The sequence below is a fragment of the Poeciliopsis prolifica genome, unplaced genomic scaffold (assembly GCF_027474105.1).
Source record: "Poeciliopsis prolifica strain line A6 unplaced genomic scaffold, Auburn_PproV2 SCAFFOLD008, whole genome shotgun sequence".
NCBI classification, from domain to species: domain Eukaryota; kingdom Metazoa; phylum Chordata; class Actinopteri; order Cyprinodontiformes; family Poeciliidae; genus Poeciliopsis; species Poeciliopsis prolifica.
In genome coordinates, this window is record NW_026562383.1 from 15,092,844 (window position 1) to 15,116,359 (window position 23,516).

Consider the following 23,516-nt stretch of genomic DNA (forward strand, 5'->3'; position numbering starts at 1 on the left):
TTGTCTCTGGCATGAAGAAGGCTGTAAATGTTTTTGCAGTTTTGTGAATGTGCTGGAATGTGAAAGTGAGGATACACCCTGACAGACAATTTTTACACTATTTATGTAGGGGGTGGTCAAGCTAATAAATCCACATGAATGAGAGTGGAAGGGTATCACATTTTTTGCTACTTCCACTTTACAGGGGTAGCAAATTTCTCTGTGATAATGGGGGTTAGAAAGCAGTAAAACCTGGTCTTTGGTGATGACCATGAGGGGTCCACTGGCTGAGCTGGAAAACTGGTAGGCTCTGTTTACAGTTATGCCTCAACCAGGTGTCATTTTTTTAAACAATTGTCTATCTTTTTCTAACCTCTTACTACTTAAATGAGTTTCTTTCCCCATATTTTGCTGATCTGCTGGCTGCAAGAACATTTGGCTACACTGTTTCAAGAGTCTTTTTTGCTAATAAAATCTCAACAAAGGCTAACTATTGACAAATTTATATTCACAATAACTATGATGACCATTTTGATGAGGTTAATGTAATGAGAAGAATTTCAATGATTTTAGTGGATTTGAAATCAGTCTAAATCTTCTTGAGTGTTATGAATTTGGTGGAGATTTACTTCTCAGGTGAAGAGAGATTTTTCTCTCTTCACTTCATCTCTCCTCTGATAAAGAGATGAAGATTCTTCACCAGATAATTTTTATCTCTGGTGAAGATTCACATTTCCTGTCACCTTCATGCACTGTACATTGAAGAAGGATCATTAGCAGCTCCATGCAGTCATTTAGTGGCTTCACTGTATGAGTTGTTCATCCAACAAACAAATTTAAACTGAAGAAAATGACAGAGATTTTTGAGAGATGTATGTGTTAAGATCTTTTTCTCTCTTATGAGTTTTTGGAGTTCAGAATGCAAAAAAATGGCATTATACTACAATATGCTAAACCAAATAAAGACATTTATTCTCAGTGTCTGACCTGAATGCAGACTAAATATTTCCTGTATTAAGATCCGCTAACATGTTTGCACACTTATGTTTGCACTCATTGCTGAGGGACAAATCATTCTTTAAGGAGCAACTTCTGAAATCAAAGCAAACCTAAAGAGGAGGTCATCTTTATCCACATTGACTTAATATTCAGAAACAAGTCACAGAGTTCAGTCTTTTTTATTTTTTATGTTACAGAGTTAGCTTTTAGAAATCTATTACAGGCACCAGGATCAACACCTGTCAGTGGAAAAAAAGATGAGGTAAAAAGGCTACAGAGTCACAACACTGCTTCAAAAACACATTTCTGCAAATATATACTTTTACTCACTAATATGTACAAGGCATGTAATAAATAATTATAAAAAAAAACATCAAATCTTAGAAATTCATAAAATCCGAGAACTAGTCTGTACAAAACTTTGGATTTAAGACTCAAAAAATTAGAACAGATCCACATCCTCCATACAGGAGTCACCCACATACAAAGTGTATGGTAATCAATGTCATGATCAGTTTCAGAACATGCACTGATGGTGGCCGCTCTGTAATTGATTAGGAATGATTCAAAAGTAAAACCTATTATAACAGTTTATTAATATTTTCAGTTTGGTCACAGGCTGAACAAAAGCCTGAGACAAACAGTAGTATTACACTGTAAACATGTTGTGTTAAACATTATTTCCTATAGATTTTACACCTTTCACCACAGCAGAGAGACTAAATTCAGTGGCACAGTAACAACCCAGCTGTGTGTCCCGGTTTTCATTTCGGTATTCAAAGGTCATCCCAGATAAATAAATATTATTCTGCATTTCTTCTTACATCAAAGGAGATAGTCTCTATTAATCTGCTTTCTAAAAGACATGAGAAGTGAAATACAGTAAAATGCAACAAAACTTAAAAAAAAAAGAACATAGACTTATAGGAATATTAAAAATAAACACAACATCTTACAAAATGTATTTAGAACAGGTAATACATTTGATGAAATGAGACAATAGAACTAAATATATAACTAAACAGGCAAGCCAAAAATTTAGCAAATCGAAAAAATTAAGGAGATATTTTGTTGTGTTATTTGAAATGTGTTGAAGCACTGTTTTTGTTTTAAACAGAATTGTGAAATGCTATTTTGCCCTTTATCAATTCGTACTTCCATTTCACATTCATGTGCCATTATTAAACGGTTTGTTTACCTCAATAGTTGGGTATTTAAAAAAAAATGATGAAGCCCAATAATCATAGAAATAGATCATAACAAATTGAGCCATGTGATGAAAGCAATGTAACTTTTAAGTGACCTCCTGCTGCTATACTACATTTATTGGTTTCAGAAAACCCCATTTCTTTACAGTAGACTATGAGAAGATCATAAAAAATTACTCGAAGTTTCAAAACTGGTACATGTAGACAAAGAAGGTATAAAAAAATAAAAATTAAAAATTAAATCCACTAAAGTATGAATTGATAAAGGGGCAACATGACCAGAACTTGTTCCACTGTGTTATATGTATTCTACTTTGCTTTGATTTATTTATTTTTAAATGTATTTTTATTGAGTATTTGAATTCAGTCCTATATGATTGTATTTTCCTCCATGTTGGCCACCTTGTTAAGCCAATATTTAGTATTGAAAATGAAAAAAATCAAGCTCTATTTTATCCTATTTAGTTAAATTTGAATTACTTTAAGCAGGAATTTATATAAAAAAACATTTTTCACATTTTTACCAAACTACAATAAGCAGTTTTCTTTCACAGAAAGAATCAGTACATGCAAAGAATACACAAATCACACATGGATGAAGATGTATTCTATGTAAGTTAATAAACAAACATGAAACAAACATGAACTCATGTTACCTTAGCAGCAATATAATATGGAAGTATTGATAGCTTCAGTGATGCTGCTCATTGTTTAGTTTAGGGAACAGGAAGTCATTGCTCAGAATCATTACAAACAAAGGTTTTGGTCATTATTTTCCAACAACTGTAAAGTATACTGCATAACAGAGCTTACATAGCTCATAAATGAACATTTTATTGTTATTTTTGAACTAAAATGGCAGGAGAGTATCCTTCTGATTGATTGAAAATCAAAACAATAATTAAGTCTGAATTTTACATACTAGGACACAACCCTTTCACAAATACCAGTGTTTTTCCACATCAAAGATTTCGCTAATATTGTCAAACCCAGGGAGAGAAAGCTTCATATTTCCCAGCTGACCTTGCAGTCTTAGCTATAGATCTCTGACAGTCCCATAAATATTTCTTCCCCTTGGTTGTATATGAAAGTATAGCTTTTTCTTAAAAGAATATCTTGGGTTGGAGTTTGGCTAAAATAAATGTCTTTCCTGCAGTAGATTATTCTTGCATCATGTTTATCAGGTAATGGCTAAAGTGAGAGGGGGCAAGACAGATAATTGGCATCTATCATCTTAAAACAACTGAAAAGTAATATCTTTTTGGACCAGAATGTAGATGCTTCATAATATTCTGTAAAGACAAAGTTGTTGTTTTCCACTGTCACAAAATATTTCCTCAGGATTAAGAATAACTGCAAGGTTGACAACGGGATGCAAGGAACTGTTACCAAACAGTTACTCAATAACAGAGATTGCTGCGTTTGGGGAATTTGTACAATATTGATAAACAGAATTGTACTCACTTGATATGCAATGCCATTTTTTGAACAATTTTTGGGTTTGCGGTTTTCAGAGAACGTTGCTTGCTACAAATATTCACTGCATGAACTTTTGGACATTCTTGGTTTAAAGGTGCAAACTGCAGCATTTCAAGACCCATAACAGCGTTTTAAAATTGAAGTTGTTTTAAGATGGTAGAGGTTTGCTTTTTCATGGCCCCTTTTGGAGGGATTATTAAATTTAGATTTCTGCAGCATCTAATATGAATTTGGACTACATATAGATGCCAAAAAGAGTTGTGTACTGCAGGTAAATAATTAACTCCTTATGGCCATTTCACAAAACCTTACTCAAAAAAAAATCCTAAAATACATAAAACTACATATAATGGGTGAAATGCTCTGGTTTCAGCAGTATGTAGCTACTCTGGCTACTCTCAGATAATGTTTGTCATTTAAAAGAGATATAAACACATTAGCTTAAGGTTGTGAGGATGTGTAAACATGTTACAGCAAATAGCTACATTCACTGAGGTGCAAGTGCATTCTTACCTAAACATCAATAACACTATGAAACTATGATGTTAGTTCGCCCATTGGCAGAAACATACATATAAAAACCAAAGAGGGGAATGCATGCTGTTGAGCAACTTGTAATGTAAACTTTTTTTTTGTTTTTTTGTTTTTTTCAAAATCAAAAGATGATTAAACATTAAGGGTACCAATGGCATTGCTGTTTAATTCTTAATAGAAATAGCTACTATTGACATGAAAGAGAAACACCAATATGGTGTTTGTTAATTCGTCAGCAGTCCTTTGTTCTTACTTCAACATGAAAACCTTTTAAAACGTAGATACAAGCATGGTAGTTCATGAAGGATGCTCTCAGTATGGAAACATGTTCAACACTTTTAGCTGATTTGGGCAGAGACTAGCTCTGCGTAGCATCCCCGAATAGAATGAACAGTCATTTTTGTGTGTTTACACGACACATTTTTCTCAGGTAGAAACTTGTGAAACAATTCTCAGATTTTTAAGAACCTCAACAAGTCTATTTGCAAGTGTGCACATCATAGACTCTCTCACACTCTTGACAGCTGACGTAGCAGCACCAGTGGAAAATACAGTGACACTTCTCCTTTCTCTTCTCAGTTCTGGTGTTGTGACCCCTGCCGCAGCACAGCAGGTCACAGCCGTCTATGCCGTGGGATGTCAGGTTGCAGATGCGATCCCGGGTGCCAAAGGAGCCTGTCTCTGGGTTGGGATCGCAGAAATTGGGTGAGCTTTCATAATAAACCAAATCACGCTCTGTGGGTGGTTTGAAGTAGTTGTACTTGGGTCTCAGCGTCTCTACCCAACCACGGGACTCCTTGTGTTTCTCCACCACCATCTCAGATGCACTGTCGTACTTGTCCTTCATGTAGTCGCCGATGACCCGAAAGTCCGGCTGTGACCACCAGCATGTCTTGACTTCGCAGCTTCCTGAGAGACCATGGCACTTGCACTTCAGGAACATGTTGTCGTTGAGGGACTGTAGGTTTTTTTTAAATAAAAAGTTAACACCTAACAGTAGAATAGTAGACCAATTACACAGAATCTAAAGAATAACTGACCGTTCTTCCTGCCTCATTGTTGTGGCGATTCATTGCAGAGCGTGCATCTGGGCGGTTCTCCCTTGCGTCTGCAAACTCACGGGACACCATGCTTCCAAATTCCACATCCTCACTGCAGCCACCCCACTTCCATCCCTCTCCAGGGGGGCCCTTGTGACGTGTGTCGCAGCCGCAGATGGTGGCTGAGCCATCAGCGCAAGCCCGGGTCACAGCAAAGGCAACCCCCGCTGAGGCAATAGCGTGAACAAAAGCAGACTCTCGAGTAGCTACAAAGAGAATTTCAAGGACGTGTTTAGGATGGGTAGGAAAAACTCTTGTACACAAACTGCAAAATAAAAAGCTAAAAATGGTCTCTTGATTAATGTGATTATGTTCAGGAATGAGCTATAATTAACAGTATTGGTTACCACCTTGTCCACAGACATGGGTTCATTTTGTTTCTACTAATGTCAACATTAAATGAACTGCATATTAGAAGTCCTTTATTATCGTTCATCTGTTATACTGCTGTGTGACTTTGTTCAGCCCAGACATCAATCGTGCTGTCTCTAAATAAGGCTGGAAAGTCCTCCCTGTCTGTGTTTGACATAGCTAACTGATGAGTCAGAGGGATCAGGATCTTCTACAGAGATGAGAGGAAAAGACAGGCCTGACAGACCTATAATTAAGAGAATCAATTAAGCTTTTGAGAGGTTAGGAAACAACCTTGCATTGAAGGGACAATGTACGACATGGAGTTGTGTCTTTATTGACCAGGTGCCTCGGTCATTCGCCAAATAGAGTGCATAAAAATGAGGTAGAACTTGAAAAGGGAATGAAACCCAAAAAGTATAAGTAAATTGGATATTGAGTAGTAAGCGGCATATAAGACAGTTTATGCTGACATGTTTGAGTGTGTGAGAGAGTCAGAGAGTATTTTAAGAAAGAGAGGCAGAACAAACAAAGGAAGAAAAGAAAAAAAGTAAGGCACATGTAGCTAAAGGCAGCAGGAGCTCCTCCCTTGCAGCAGGTTCCAACCAGTTTGAGGACTAAGGGGCATTAAAAGAGTGATGCAAGAGAAATGGTCTTCTTGAATCCTCCACCAGCTATTTCATGGTTCAATGAAATGCATCCAAGGTTACTAAACATCAACAAACGCTTTTATTTTAATAACAATCACTTCAAAAATAATTTAAGCAAAAACTAAGTGCAGTGGTAGCTCACATTGTTTAATCCAACAGAGTAACAGTGTAATAAGCTATCAAACCAATACTTTTCTGAGGCTCAAAGTTGTTTACATTTTTTTTTACCACCAAGCTTTTCTCCAGAAAGTAACCAGAAAAGGTGTGACTAGAGCAATCATACTAAAACATTTTATAACAAGTTCTACCTCAGTAAATAATGAGGTTTACTATTAAAACCATTCTAACACTTTGGTTTTTATACTGCATATTAGCACTGCTTAAGTTCAAGCATGCCATGTAGTGATGAGTTCCAGCTCTACTCATAAATTTAATTTTCAAAGTTTAAAGTTGGGAGAATGACTCGGTCTCTATACTCTGAGATTTAAATTTTGAAGGTCACAAGTTTCTCACCCTAAACATAGTCTCAAAATTCAATGTATCCAACATTTCATAACAGTAGCAGTAAAAAACAAAAAAAAAACAAAACTGTGCTTGTCATTAAATCTTTCACATTTGAAATTTATCGCTGTGAAACAACCTTAACTGATCTTGGCAAACAATTTTTGTGCTTAAAATATTTTCACTAAAGAGTTAGCTTCCTAAAGGTGGTGGAATATATTAACAGCTTAGGAGAAGGATGTGATTTAATAATATCACCGATTGAAAACTTTTACCTAGTCTTAGACAAGTTACTAATGACATGCAGAAATATAAATTTGAATCATCAACGAATAGGCACCACCTGATAGAGTCACATTGCAAAAATTTATTAATACCAAAATGAGGCTCAATTGAGGGACACATATGGGGAAATGTGGATTTTTACGCATTTAAGTACAATAGACTTGGAGTGGAATTAAAACATGTTTGCACTGTAAAAAGAAGAAACATATCTAATTTACAGTAAAATACACATAGCTGTGGTTGCCAGTATTTTAACATATTTAAATAGTAAAATTCTGGCAACCACAGCTGCCTGTATTTTATTGTAAATTGGAGCTGTTTTTTACTCTTTTACACTATAGATGTTAACAACTTTTCCCAAAATCTCTCAGTAAGTATAGAGTCTAATAAGATGCTTATAGTATGTGTCAAGAGTCATACATGAGTCTTTTATGAGCTTCTTAATAATAATATAAACACAACAAGCATGAATAAGTTTGATTCTAAAATGTCAGTAATATAGATGTAATTTATAAGAAATGTGATGCTGGTAAATGGTTCTGAGGTGATAATTAAATCCTGACACTTGTTGTGAAAAAACTATTTCCAAGAACTGTTCAGGTAAAATTACTCAATCAGGTTTATTTATGAATTGTGCACAACTCAGAGCTCGTAAGACAACCAATAATGAAGCAGGTCTGGCTGAAAAGCTCTGCCAGGCAGTGATAACACATGCGTTTTACACCAAGGATAAAAGCTCCTAAACAAGAGGTGAGGCAGTCTGGGTCTGATGCAGCTGTGGGAAACAACTCCCAACCTTGTACATGTAACCCAAATAGCTTTGTCTTGGTGGGACTATGCAGGACCTTAGAATAAAAATATAGAAATACAAATAGCAGATGTGACCTTATTGTAAGTTTCCACTTCACACTGCAGAGTCTCTATTTTTGCTCCAGGGCTTTATGCAAAAATAATAAAAGCTATATTTTTATGAGGTGTCATATTTGGTACCATGCTACCTTCCTGGTGCTGTAGTACGTCTTGAAGGCAAACGAACCTCCAGTTGTAGCGCTTACTTCGCCGGAAGATGTCCTCTCTTACATAAGTTCAGCAGCTTCTCTCCCTTTTACGACCAATTTAAGGGCACTTTTTCTTAGACAATGCTTTTCAACCAAACTTTGCTAGATACCGGCAGGCCAAATGGTCCCTACAACCTGCTGGGGGGTTCAATCCCCTATTGTGCTGTCACAGTCACGCTGTGTTAGTCCCACAATGGACCCAGATATTTTATATGAAATTTGCCCTGGCTAGTGATTAGTGGGGACTAAGTTAAGTCATAGCAACAGAGAACTATGCATTGGCTGGACCCCGCTTGTCGGCAGACAGGGAAATCCCTATTCACATGGTTTAATAAAACAATCTAAAGGGCGTGTGAATGGGGAAAAGCACTTTTTCTCCTGCTTAATCTCATGGTTGAGAAGATATTGTGCTCTGAGCAGCACCCAGCAGGGAGCGGGGCTAAGGTCCCCCCATCAACTCCATTTACCACACCCCTTCTTTCTTTCTTGCCCAGAGTTAATGATATACTGATGTGTTCGCTTCCCTCCCCCAGCTTGATGAGACATACGTTCTGTGAAAAGCTAAGACCTTTTAGCTCATCCTAAATAGTTACACTTTCTCATCCTCAGGTCATAGGTCATAACCCTTATCTCCTGACATCCTCCTGGTTAATTTAGGAGGGATTTATTGATTTCACTTATACTTCCTGGCTTGAATAATGCCAAGATAAAAGAAAAAAAAAAAAGCATATCCCTTGAATTTTTTCTATGAACTTAATTTCTCTTGGGATTAAATGTGATAGACCCACAACAACTACCACATCATTTTGATGTGGAAGAAACATTCATAATTTGCAAAACTGCAAACAAATAATGCATCTGAAAAGTATGGGGTGAATTTCAGTTTTTGTGCACTTTACACTGACACCCATAAATAAGATTCCCATGCAATGAAGTGCATTCAGAAATTAGTAAACAATTAAATATCATGATGATATTATGAGTGATACAATATCATCATGAATCCAGATGGTCTGTGAAGGCATCAGAAGTTTGTTAGAAAATACTTGAGAGAAAACAGGATCATGATGACAGGTTAAGCATACGTTGCTGGAGATGGTCAAAGCTTTGAGGATCATCTGAAAATGAATATATATATATATATATATATATATATATATATATATATATATATATATATATATATATTATATATATATATATATATATATATATATATATATTTGTCATTAAATCTTTCACATTTGAAATTTATCGCTGTGATGCAGGATAAACCTGTCCTGTCCTCTAATAATTTCTTCCTTGACTGCTATGCTTTTTGCTCCATCCATCATTTCCATAAACTCATCCAGCTTCCCTGCCCCTGCTGCAAAAAGTGTTCCCCCAGCATCATGCTGCCACAGTCATTGTGGAAGTGGTACTTTTTTTTGTTTGTCATAGATAATGGTTTGCATGTTAGCTAAAATGTTACATTTTCTTCTGAAGTGAGGAGATAACTTTCTTATCTGTTTGCTGTGTTGGCATGTACAAACTTTATCTCTGCAGTTCCTGCAGAACTGCCATGGAGGTCAAGGCTTCTTCATGACTTTTTGGTTTGAAGTTTGGGCATATATATATATATATAATATATATATATATATATATATATATATATATATTTCATGGTTGAGATTATATATATAATATATATATATATATATATATATATATATATATATGCCCAAAACTTATATATATATTATATATATATATATATATATAATATATATGCCCAAACTTCAAACCAAAAAGTCATGAAGAAGCCTTGACCTCCATGGCAGTTCTGCAGGAACTGCAGAGATAAAGTTTGTGCATGCCAACACAGCAAACAGATAAGAAAGTTATCTCCTCACTTCAGAACAAAATGTAACATTTTAGCTAACATGCAAACCATTATCTATGACAAACAAAAAAAAGTACCACTTCCACAATGACTGTGGCAGCATGATGCTGGGGGAACACTTTTTGCAGCAGGGGCAGGGAAGCTGGATGAGTTTATGGAAATGATGGATGGAGCAAAAAGCATAGCAGTCAAGGAAGAAATTATTAGAGGACAGGACAGGTTTATCCTGCATTAGGATACAACAATAGGAACAAGGAACTATACTACAACTTATTGTATATAGTTAGTCAAATTCCACATCTAAATTGTATGGAAAATCTGTGGCAATATTTGCTGTTCTATCCAATTTGACTGAGCTTGACATTTTTTTCCACAAGAAAACTAGCTAATTACTTTCTGGTCTCTAGTCTCTAGAGCCCTGTGACTATTGTTGTTGTACCCTGACGACTTTGTATTTGTAATTCTGGCAACAGATGGATTTAGGAAGCATTTTCTTTCACTTCGCATTTATGTTGTAGTTTGTGTCTTTTCAAATGAAATTCCAACAAAACACAACTAAGTTTCTGGTTGTATGGTACATTATGTGAAGAAGCTTAATGGCCTTAAATACTTTTGTAAATTGCAGTTTCTGTTTGCATAGGTCTCATCACCTGTGATGTAGTTACCATCCACATTTTGAAGCACAGTTGCACTCCCTAATTCCATCATATGACTCACAAACAGAAATGTGCATTTGCCCATACAGCATGGAGTTGTTGTTCAGATAGCAAGAAAGGTCACAACAGCTCTGGGGTTGGTCGCAAAGACCGACAACACCTGCACAGCTTTCTATTACCTTTCATCACACACAGATTCCAGCAGTGCATGTTTTGACACTTTAGTTAATGTAAATTAATGAGTGCTGACGCAGACATAGCCTGGAGGCAGGCCTTGAGATGTGGGGTGTGCCTATGGATAGAATCTTTGAGGTTTAGGCTACGTCTGAGAGAGAGTTCTAACAAGAATGTGCCTTATTTAAAGGCAGGAGTTGCTTTCCTTTTCATTCATGTGAGTGTGTGGTAACAGAAAGTTGTGCTTACACTGGGTAGAATCTAGTTTCTCTAAGTTTTAAGTAATTGTTTTCCATTTAAATCTTTTGCTCTAACTTCATTTAAATACAAGATTCCTGACTCCTTCTGTTAAACTAACTCAAATGCTCATCATGACAATGAGATTAGCACCGCCAGTCATGGGATGTAATGTAACTAATTTTTTGAAGTAAATAAGGTGCATACTCTTCCTCACAAAATAATGCCAAGAGGAAACTGAAAGACAACAGTCTGAATTGCAGACAAACAGACACCAGTGGGGACAATGGCTTCACTCCACAGACAAACACCAGCATCAATCAAATCCAATGAAATGGAAGCCCACTCTGACTAAAACCTATCAAAGGCCTGTGAGCCCCTGAGCCACTCTCCTCATCTTCAGACAAAGGCACTTAATCCAGCCACTTTGACCTCTCACATTATTACTGGCCCGGCTGACCTTAATCCAATCAAAATGATTTACTAAAGCCCAGTAGCGGCCTTCTCTTTCCAGTCAGTACCCCTGCAATTTAGAGTTGGGAGGGGAGGGCAATGGGAACGATGTGGTGACATTTTGCACCACAATGGGGCTGGGATTGAGAACCCCTATCGTTAGCCACCTACTTGAGCTCAAGCCTCTTCTATCAACTGACTCAAGAGTTTATTAAAAGCAATTGCCCTAAGTGACCTCCAAACGGCCACATTTGCATCAGTCTTCAGCAAACTAGCCGCCACGTTTAGATCTCCCACCCTCATCCACATTGCACACATCCGGTCTCACTTTTTAATCCTATTTTAGAAAGCACAAGAAGCGACATGGAAGAGAAAGAGCATAAATTCCTCCAGTGCAGATAGGAAGCTACAAAACAAATTTGAATTTAAATTTAGAAATGTTTTTTTGAAAACAACATGTCAAGCAGCATTTGTAACAACATCAGGCAAAGGATCAACTAACAGATGAGGTGTAGGTTACCTGTGATAAAGCAAGAAATAGTTGCTTACTGGAAACTAAGCTTTGTGCAATAACTCACAACCAAGCTATATCCCCTTGGGCATAGATGGAAAAAAGAGTTGTTCAGGAATTTATTTCATTTTGGTAAGCCATAATTATTATTCCATGTCAGCAAGTATCTTGCATTGCTGATTGTCCAAGTATAAGTCAAACATAAGTACATGCTGTCAGAAATGATTATCAAATGTTTTCGCATCTTCTCTTGTATGTGTGAATTTGCTAAATGGAAAACTACCACTTGTTTTCAACATTCAGCTCTGAGATGAGGATAAAAACTGTGAGTCATAAAGTTTCTGTCTGAAACTATGCTCAAAGACACTAAAGTTAATCCTTTGTGAAGTTTAATTTTTTGAAAATTGCCACAAGCATTGTAGGAAGAACAGCAAGCATGCTAAAAAAGGTGCTTTGGTTAAATGCCACTAAACATTATCTAAGGGAACACACTACATCCACAGTGATACATGGTGGTGGCACTGTCATGCTACAGGATTGTTCTTTTTCAGCAGGGGCAGAAAAACTGGTCAGAGTTGATTAAACTATTTATGGAGTTGAGTACCTGCAAAATTTTTGAGACTGTGGCAAAGGTCCATGAGCCAAAACAAAACTTATAATTGGCCCAATTTTATTGAACACCTGTATCAGCTACTTTGTAAAGAAAAGTGGGGGAGATTTTAGACTGTAAACCTGTTAGAGATATACACCAACAATCTTTCAGATTTCATTAAAGTGAATGGCAGTTCTGCAAAATTTCTCTTCACACAGGGTGAAATATCTCTTGCAGGGTACTTTTTCTAAGACAGTTTTGTGAAGAGGATGGTCAGAGTTGTCCATAATTTTCGTAATTTTTTGTAAAATCCGTCTTTGCATCATCATCTCCAGTGGTTTCACAATCGTCTCCAAAACAAAACCAGACTTCTTTATCAGTTTGTTGAGCCATTTTAGATTTTTTTTTTCAATATTTTGAAAGCTGTGAGTTATTTTCCTTCCACTTCCCTACCATGCATTTGTTTGTTTTGGTGTATCACTTAAAATCATTGAGGTTTGTGGATGTAAGTTCAAGTTCAAGGGGCATGATTAGTTTTGCAATGCCCTGTAAAGCTTAGTGTGAAACCTCCACCAAAAAAAAAACACTACAGAAAATTACCACATTCTCACGGTGAAATTAGGCTAATGGAAGAAATATATTATTTAAAGATTCTTTTTTGTGTATTTAATAATATATCATGTTTTCTTGATCCTTTTTATTTATTCTTTGCTGTTTTTGTTTGTCTGAATGCCTTAAAGCGTGTGGTCACATTTCTTAAACAGACAATTACAGGCAAGTCATCATATTCTGAAGTGAAAATATATTTTAGAAAAACTGCATTTTTCAGTTTGGTTCAAAATCTCATGTTCAAGGTGTCTTTTAAGGAAAGTACAGCAATTGCAGGAGATCCCCTCCAAAAGAAAACTCAGACAAGACAGAACTAACTTGCCTTGGGCTAATTGTGTACATCATTTCATGCATATAGTCCCCTCAGAGCTTGTTCTGTCTCAAGACTATTTAAACAAGGATTTGAATCAACATAATGAATGATGCATGCAGGGAATGCAGATTTTCTACTGCAAATATAACACAAAGAGAAAACAGAACAGTTAATGAAAGAGTTAATCAGCTCAGAAAGACCATAAGTCACTTTTCTTTTTATTTTTTTAAAGTAGTTTGGAGAACTAAAGACTTTTATATCAACTTTGCAAAGAGTGTAATACACTGAAACACAAACTGAAGCTACTGAAGTTGAACGTCATTAATGTTTTGGCATACTCTTCATCTACAAGCTCACTGGCTTTCTTATATTTATGTGTGTCATTGTGCTTGTGAAAGTTGTGCAAAGATACAAAGAAATATTTCTCTTAAGGTTATTATATCTATCTTTATGTCCACATGACTATATTTTAAAGAAAATCTTGATAGTTGATAGTTGCAAGTGGTTTTTCTTTTAATTTTTGTAAACTGTGTGCCACAAGATCAAACGTTAGTTACAACTTTAACCCAATATTACCATCAATGAGCCTAAAAGTACACATCTAACTTACGTATTAGACCATGAAACTTCAGTGAAGGTAAGCCCATGAATCTGAATTTACATACACAGTTTACCTTTGTCCAAAACTGGCCCAAAGATGGCCAAGTTGTCATTGACTGTTGTGCAGTTCCAGCGCCGGCCTCTGAACTGGTGCTGACACTCTTGGATGCCAATCTTTACCCCCTCGGCCACACTGGGCATGATCTCAACGTAGTTCCTGCAGAAGCGCAGCTGCTTCGGCACCAGACCTGGTATGCTGGCACAAAGGATAGGTTGGGTACCTATTGATGAATACTGGTGGCCCACTGCTAGTGACCTACAAGCAGAGAGGCAGTCACAGTGTCAGTGCATTTTCATAATTATATCCTCTTATCCTATTTGTCTGAATCGATGTCTCACTACTGAAGTGGGAGGTAATTTTCCTCTTTGTGCAGTGTAATCTTATGTCTGAGTTTATCTGATTGTGTGTGTTTATTTGTCATATCAAGTGCTACCATTAGGTGTCTATCCTTTATCCCTTCAACCACCCTTTCCAAAGACACCTGCCCTTCATGTGTATTGAAATTGTAGCCCTGCCACCGCATTGTTTCTGTTTAAGATGAAAGTCTGCAACGTATCCAGAGGTCTTCATAGACCTTAAGCTGACAACTTGGAAAAACTACACCTTGTTATTAGCTGTCCGCACACTTAACAGGCTGTCAGCTTAGGGTAATAAGAGTGTAAACCCTACAATGAAACTTCAGAGACTGTATTAAGAGCAACGCAGACCCCCCTCCCACTCATAGTTTTTCTCTTTGAGGAAAATGCTTTAAGAAACAAGTGTAAACTTGGCTCACTGATTACATCTCTGTGCCTTTACACCTTTATAATTCTCTCAATCTTTATTATCAGTGTCTATTTATTTCTATTACTCAGCTTTGAAAGGACTGAGAAGTAAGAAGCACCACTGTGTAATGCATACATAAAACACTTTTTTCCAGACATTAATTTATTGGTCTTGCTACACATTTTAATATTGCTAGAGAACACGCTTGTTTTTCTTATTAACTTTTTAATACATAATGATGAGCCCTGAAGCCATGAGGGATTTTGCGCAAACTTTTCCCAGAGCGAATTTTTGCTAAACAGACAAAGAAATTACGAAGCTCCCACTTGTGTGAACAATGCGTAAAACAAATAAAATAAAATAAGTGCAAGGTTAAAAGAATGTATGGCAAAAATACACCCAGAGTTGTCTAGATATGGTTTCAAAACCAATTCAAGCTTGGTTGGCCCCAAGCTTGAATTGGACCTCTCAAAAAAAAAGTTAATTTCAACATGTTTTCAGGACTAGGGAAAGACTACCGACAGCCAACCTTAAACAGCCATCAAAAAATACATATGACCTCAAAATTATGCAAACCCCTCGCAAAATTAGGCTTGCATTAATCTTTTAATTTGGAATTATATTAAACAGGCCCAATGTGAATCCTGACATGGATTAAGCATATGATAGCACTCAAAGAGTTGGAGGTCATCCCCAGCTAAATACTACAAATATCAGTGGAGACAAGCAGTAGGCTGGTCAACAACGTAAAGGGTTTGAAAAGTGTTGTACTGTTTTTTAAACTAAATACAAAATAACAATCTATTTTAAATAGCAGTTATTTTTAACAAAACTGATGGTTTGTCCCATTGCATTATCTTTTGATAGATGCCTGTTTCATTTTCTATCAGAAAGAATAACTTTAGACCAAATTGAATGCCATTGAATGTCCAGTGAATGAAAGGTCGACATCATAGGGATTATTTGTTGAAAACACTTTAACTATCTAATTAAATTGACTTGACTGAGTCTTTTATGAAACGTGACTACAGTTGTACTTTGAATCACTGTACACTAAATCTCATTTGAAGGGTTTGCATTAATATTTTCACTTTGTGTTTCTTACTTTTTCAGAACTTAGATTTGTTTTCTAAATAGGGCAGGATTTCACTGCCTTTCACAAGCATCATTGCTCTTGCTGACCTTGATAAGACCTTATCTACGCATGTCAAATAAGATCTCTGCCCCCTCAGTGACATGGATTTGCTTCTCTTCTACAAATGTATCCCCAAAGCAGGCGAAGGTGTATTTAGCTGCTCATTTTCTGCTAACCTGCTCACTGTTGTTCAGGGATTAATAACTGATCGCAAGATTACCGGGTTCCTGACACAGCCCTGCAGGCAGTTATTTTTCTTCAAACTGCAAATACTGAACAGATCTTCTCCCAAGAAGACTTTGATTAATCTCAGTTCAACTTCACTAAATATTTTGAAGTTGTCTTTCTATTTTTGAGAAATTGTGAATAATAACGGATAAAGAATAAAAATGCATACCGTATAAAAATCAAGTAAATCCAAGCATCTCGTTGGTATCAACAACTATGTCAGAAGGCCTGTGCAAACGGGCCTTTCACAAGTGTTCTTTCTTGGGAAAGAACATTTTCTTCTTTCTACAGAAGGAACATGTCTGTGTAGTAATCTTTGAGACATACAGTAAGTCAGTGAGCAATGGCAAGTTGATATTTATTCTAGACAAAATCAGCTTTTGTCTGCTGCAAGCATCAGTAAACAAGACGCTCCTGCTGTGTGAACTCTTTTTTGCCTTTGTGAATTTGTCTACCCTGCAGCTGATAGTTTCCAGCTGAGACCTGTAGAACCTACCTACTTGGATTCTCTCTCACAAGAACTGTAGAAAACTACTTGTGATAAATAATCATTTTTGTCATTGTGCACAAATTTACCAGCACCTCAAATGCTGTTTTAATTCAACATGTGATCGAGTTTGGTTTAAGGAACTAATAACCCTTCGATCTGTGCTTTAAAAAGCCATTGTGCATGAGCCTCTGCCGGATCTTAAACAATTACACACAAACTCACCGTGACTCAATGTGATGTGTTTCTGTCTCAGTGGAGCAGAGTAAGTTGGTGCCATCCCTTCCTGTGTTAGGAAATGGCTTACGAGAGAAGGCAGGGCATGTTCCAGTAGACATAATTTATGATTTTTTTTTTTTTGCAGAAAACTGTTGCATAAAGAGCAGTGTTGTTGGAGACCATCTCCAACAACCACTTAAGGCTAACTGCTGCTCTTCTGTGTGTTGTGTGGATTTTTGGTATTTATTGTGTGGTCTTTACTTTAATCTCTCTAATTCCTCAGGGAAAAAAAAGTCAATTTATCTTGCCGGAGCTGCTGTTGTGCAGAGAGCAGGACTTTCAGTGTATTGAGTAAAAAAAGCCACGGCTAATGTACGGAAAACTGTTTAGCTTAAAGAAAAACATATGGAATGTATTTTTTTGCACTGTGAATAGACTTTCCCCTCTAATCTAAGTGTAACCAGCGCATGTTTAATGCATATTTCAGCAAGCCCAAGCAAGGTGTCTCAGAATTACCACTTTACTCGTGGGCCCTGGGGCCTTGGAGTCGACTTTGACATCAAGAGAATATGTTTGGGAGAAGGAATGTGTGGCAAGCTTTCACCTCCAGGTATTTATCTTCTAAGGTGGGGTGGACTAGAGAAGGATGGTGGGAGGGCGGCGGGTGCAGCCAGGCTATGTCATGGCAGGTTGGGAATAGGCAGACATGAACCCGCCATAGTGCAGATCTGCAACGCCACATTCTAATATGGGCACAAAGTCTATTTCTGAAGGCCACTTGAAAATTCTGCAGCATCTGCCAGCAACAACTCCCTCTTTACCTTAAATTGAAGACATGGTTTTCACACATCTTGCATGTTTGTTTGCAAACAGAGAGAAAATGTTAGTCAAAAGAAACTGAGTTATTTCAGCTGAGGCTAATGTAAAAAATAAAAAGATAAAGTTTTATAGAATTACTACACGTGCTCCATTGTCAGTAAGTCAGAGTTCTGTTTATTTTGGTGGGAGCAACTCAGCCAATCAGATCTCGTGTTTGCCTGGCTCTGTGTTGCTTTTGCAGTTTACGCACAGATTTTTCCACTTACAGCATGATTTCAACTGTAACAGAGTGGAAACCTGCCTTCCAAGGTTTTTTCTTTCAAAGTAGGGAATGGAAAAAATGATTTAAAGAAATGATTACAAAAAAATTAGATGACAAATTTGATCAAAATCATCTATCCACCCAGTGGGCTCAGTGTTATGTCAGGATTTCCTTCCAGCTGAGTGTGTAATTAGTTTCTCATCAGCCTTAACACCAGGAGACCCATTAATGGAAGTAGATTAGGGTCCACCCAGTTTTAAAGCATTGCCAAATATTAAATGATTTCTTGGAACCTGGACATATTTTGTTATTTTTGTTCTACTGTACAAAACCTGTAATGATCGATGGACGTATTTTAACTGACATGACATTAGCTCTCAAAGCCTGATGGCATAAAATAAATAGAGTTGAAAATGTTATGCTAAGTGGGGTGTTTAGGATATGGTACACAGTTTAAGCTGAATGGCAAAACCTGTCCCCAGGAAGAATATCTTCATCGTACACTGAGTTTGATTAAAATTCCATGGTTTATATTTAATATCAACAGCTTCACTTAAAACATGCTAATAGTTTTAGAACTGGGTCACCTTAATGTCAGCGACTGGCAACAGTTTCTCAATTTCCACACCATGACTCTTTGTGTTTTTTTCAGTTGAATTAGGCTTTTCTAATTCAGCTGATCAGCAATGTTCAGCAACAGGTGGGGGAGGGAAAGCAACAAACTAACACTGATTCTAACAGTGATTACTCCAGCCCTTTCTCTGGCATTTGAATAAAAGGACTCAGCAGAAACAGTATGCAGCAGTTTTTTTTGTTGGTTTGAAACATTTTAAAGCCTTGCTTTGTCTTCATACCAGTTTAAATCTACCGTCACAAAAGTGATCAAAAAATTAATTTCACTTTCAAGGACTCTGAAAAGCTTACTGATTAGATTTTCAATTAATGTTCAGCAAATATTGAAAGTTTAGTGTTTGGGTAATATTTATGCAGTATCACATGTTTAGAGTAAATTATCACATGAATAGAGCTGTTTATATCTTGGCTGCACTTTGGCGAGAGGAAGACTGTCACAAACCTCCTCGAAAAGAGGCTAGTAATGTATGTTTAAATACACATACAACAAAGAGTTTTAGTGCACATCATCTTTAAAGTGTCTAGTTATGATATACACATTTGGATTTACAAAACTTGTTTTGGTGTGTGAGCAAGATGTATAAACATGTTGATGGTCACAATAGTGACTGTTAGGATTATACATTTGACCTAGTTACGCTTATTTATGGAATTCCATATTGCATAAGAATATGGAATATGGAAAATACATACCATATTCTTCCAACTCCAAACTTCTTCTCTTTTAAGATTAATTTTGAGTGTGGTTCTTGATTTGTTAGACTTAGTGATGGCCAGACAAAGTATACAACAATGTAGTTATGAGAAAGATGGAATCCTTACTGACTTTGGCAGTGGTGGCTTAGACATTTTGAATACATATGATCAGTTCATGGGAGAAGAGGATGACCTACCCCTTCACCATGTGGCACTCTGTTAGCACCCACAAAGTTTATGATGAAGGGACAACTATCTCTTTGATGTACCCTTTAAAACTAAAGAGGTTCCAAATGAGGTTCTGACATAAGATGAGAAACCGCTGGTCCACTAGAAAGACAACAGTATTTTCACAGTAGAAATAAATATGAGAAAGAACTACACAGAGACTGATGTCAAATAGATCAATGAGCACATGAGAGGTGTAGACCTTCAAGACCTAAACCCCTCGAGGTACAGAATCATGATCAGGTCCAAAAGGTGGTGGTGGCCCATCTCAAAAGTGCACCTGTAAATAGGGTATCTGTAGCTTAGGAGGTTGGAGTTTATCCAATCTGCAACTGGTGGGTTGCCTGCTAGAACCCCACTTTGACTGTGTCAGTCATTGTGGCCTTGATCAAGAGAACGATTCACCTGCCATGCCTGGTGGTAGTCAGAGGACCCGGAGGTGCCAGTGTATGAATGCCTTACTGCCAGGGAAGTTGTAGCTACAATACAGTAGCTTACTGCTATCAGTGTGTGAATGTGTGTGTGAATGGATGAATGACTAAATGTGGTGAAAAGCATTTTCAGGTCATTTGTATAGTACTTGATAAAGAACTATACAAGTACAGGCAATTTACTTTTAGATATTATTTTTAAAATGTGTCATAGGAGGGACAACCGATTTGCTCACCTTCTCATGGATTGTGGCTCATTCTGTTATGCAAAGGTTTGACACAAAGTCAGTAGGTCATGGAAATAGATCTCAAAGGGACACTCAATATACCTTGGCTTAGAATATACAGAAAGTCAAATTTGTACTTTACAGAGCAAATGTTGCACTAAAATAATGCTGTGACAAGATATGTTCAAATAAAGAAACAATGTTCACCTTTTATGATCTTTTCTCTTTGGAAAAAGCACTTTTGCTCATTTTAATAAGAACACCATATTATCCCACCGGTCATAATTGTGACTGATTATAAAACATACTTTTTCATATATGTTCCACAACATTTTTTTCATGTCTGGGAAAAAATGAGTTTAAATGGGTTAATGGGTTAGGGTTGGCAAAATACATAAATAATATTTTACAGGACTAAAAATGCAAGTACACTAAGACCCAACTATAAGAAACAAAATAATTCAAAATTAAAGGCTCAAGACCATCACATTAACTACAGAATTGGGACAGGATTCAGGATAATGTAATTGTTCTTTCTCAAGGAAATGCTTTGCTATTTTACATGACCTGCCAGCATATCCACATGTTGATTCCTCATACAGAGAAGGATGATTATTTCTTTAGTTGCCTTAAAAGTGCCATGTGCACATTCAAAAATATTCTACATTATACATCAATATCAATTTGAGTAATAGTTGTTGCACAAATGGAGCCCTGGACAAGCCTTTACTCCTGAAACACCTATACTTTCCAGAAATACCAGAAAACATGAACCTTTTCTCACCATCCTTTTCATTTTTTTTGTGAATAATTGCTTCAAATCACAAATCAGAAATAGATTTTTTTTTAACTTTTTAAAAATTCTGATTTAGTCCAAACTCATAGAGGTTTTGGTTTTATTTTCTTGATTTTATAATTCATGCCACTCTTGAACCAATGTGGTGAGACAGAATAGAATGCACCACTGTTTTAAGCACTACTAATGGTTAAATGGTAATTTAAAGAAGTAAAAAAAACAATCAATTAATGCCTAAAATTATTTGCTGCAAAAAATATTAATTCATCTAAACAGATGCATCTTTGAAGTTTCAATCCTGCTTTATAAATTCATCTGCAGTGATTTATATGCAGGTCAAATATTCAGTCTGTCATATGTAGGACTACTGAATCACTTATTTTAACTTTAAACTGCATGAGTGAGTCATTATATCCTGAAAATTACCTTGACTGTGAGACATTACAGACTACTCAGTGAAACTGGGTCACATGAAAAGTAAGTGACCTTCCAATGATATCAGTATCATAAACATACAGAAAACATCTTTGAAATAGACGAAGAAGCATTAACACTGTTTTATTTATGCAGTGTCAAATCTTGGTATATTTTACTATTTATGTGAAATATGGTTATTTTTACATAACTTCAACATTTTTTTTTATATTTACAGTGTTTTTACAGCAATGTCTTGTATCAATCTCAAAGGAAATTTCTATTCTATTCTAACATGATGTTGGTTAATATGCTCATAAACCTAATTTAGTGCAAATGATTGAGTTTGATGCATTAAATAAATAGGGTAAATACATTGATTTTCAATATTTGACATGCCCATCAATAAACAGAGACTAGAGAAATTTGATTGACTGATTGATTGATGCAATCTCTTGTTCTATTGTTGACAAATTTTCCTCAAAGCCATCCATTTGTTTCACATTATATCTAACGAAGCACCTCAGCTGTGCAAATGAAGCAAGAAGAATTGGTTTTACAGTAGGAATAATTTTTAAAAAGTGAATAAAGAGGAAAGACAACAAGAAAAATAGAAAATGATGGATGTAAAAACTCTCTTCAGCTCTCTTAAGCCTTATGTGAAGCCACACTGATACACCCAGGTCTGTGTATAAGTTTGTTTTTAGAAGCATAAACTTTATCCTGCTTAAATAATTGTTAATTACATGTTTTGTAGGGAGCAACCCATGTTTATGTACGTTTGAATAGAGACCCAAATTTAAGCAGGGCATTCAATGTCTGCCAGTGACACATTAATGACCTCCTCTTCACCCCTAGCCCCCAAAATAAAAACTGGATAGGTGGAAACTCATGTTGTCTCTGACAATCAAGTTCTCACACAAATACAGCCCAATGTTTTCAGAATTAGACTTGATTGGAAATGCCAATAGAAATGTAAATTTTTGTCAACTCGTGTTTATTTCAGTCGCTCCAATGGCAAAGTTGGCAAAGGCCATTACTATATTTTGCAGGCCCCAACACTGGACAGGACAGCTTTTCATTTTAAATGCTTTATTTATTTATTTTTTTTTTATAGGAGTATATCTTCAGAACACAAGAGGACAAGTCTATCAGTTGGAACATTTATATGTTCACTTATTAATTAATATGGATATATTTATCCACATCTTTAGAGACAGCATAATCAAACTCCCAAAATGCTGTTCTGGGTTGTTGTTGTTGTGGTTTTATGTGCAAATGAACCACCATCTGCCTCCCCCAGTTTTAAAACTTTCTGGACACGCACCTGCTTAGTTTCAACACATTTTCATGATGAGTTAGACAAAGAAAAAACAACAACAAACAAACAATAAACAGAATTAATAACTAAATCTGAATAACAAAGTCAGCAAGACTTTGCGGGCTGTTTAAATCTGCTTAAGGAGAAGCTGACGGATCATTACTGTGCGTAAGAGTCCAGCTGCTGTCAGAAAACAAACTGAAACTACAACCTCTCAAACTGTCGCACATGGATCGAAGACCATCAGACGCTTCTCAGCATTTCAACAGCAACAACAACAAAAGTCACGTCGCCGTCTGTTTAAGGTGTAAAAGAAATGAAGGTAAAGCTTACCACCAGATGGGATAGCTTGCTATGACATGCGTAAGCCCACACAGCAGCAGGAAACATCCAAGGTATATCATCCTTAAAGTTTCGCAAAACCTCTTCAGCAGGACGCCAACATGCGCGCTCATCCGCGCACCAGAACCGAACAGTGAAGCAAAAAAAAAAAAAAAAAAAAAATAAAATAAATAAATAAATAATCATAAAAAAAGAAAATAACTATTAGCTGGTGGATTTTTATTTCAATATTGAAACAACCGCAGGAAAAAAAAAAGGCTTTCAGTCTTTCGCGAGTGCTG

General features: G+C 36.4%; 1 protein-coding gene across 1 annotated transcript; it reads right to left on the bottom strand.

Moving 5' to 3' along the window:
* Positions 1–1,138: 1,138 nt before the first annotated feature.
* On the bottom strand, positions 1,139–23,348 carry wnt3a (wingless-type MMTV integration site family, member 3A). The gene is made up of 4 exons (XM_055033244.1): positions 23,227–23,348; positions 14,246–14,487; positions 5,240–5,505; positions 1,139–5,157 (listed from the first exon to the last, which is right to left on the bottom strand). Exons 1-4 carry the CDS (start codon positions 23,346–23,348, stop codon positions 4,678–4,680), a joined length of 1,110 nt encoding a protein of 369 aa, XP_054889219.1. The 3' UTR covers positions 1,139–4,677.
* Positions 23,349–23,516: the final 168 nt, after the last annotated feature.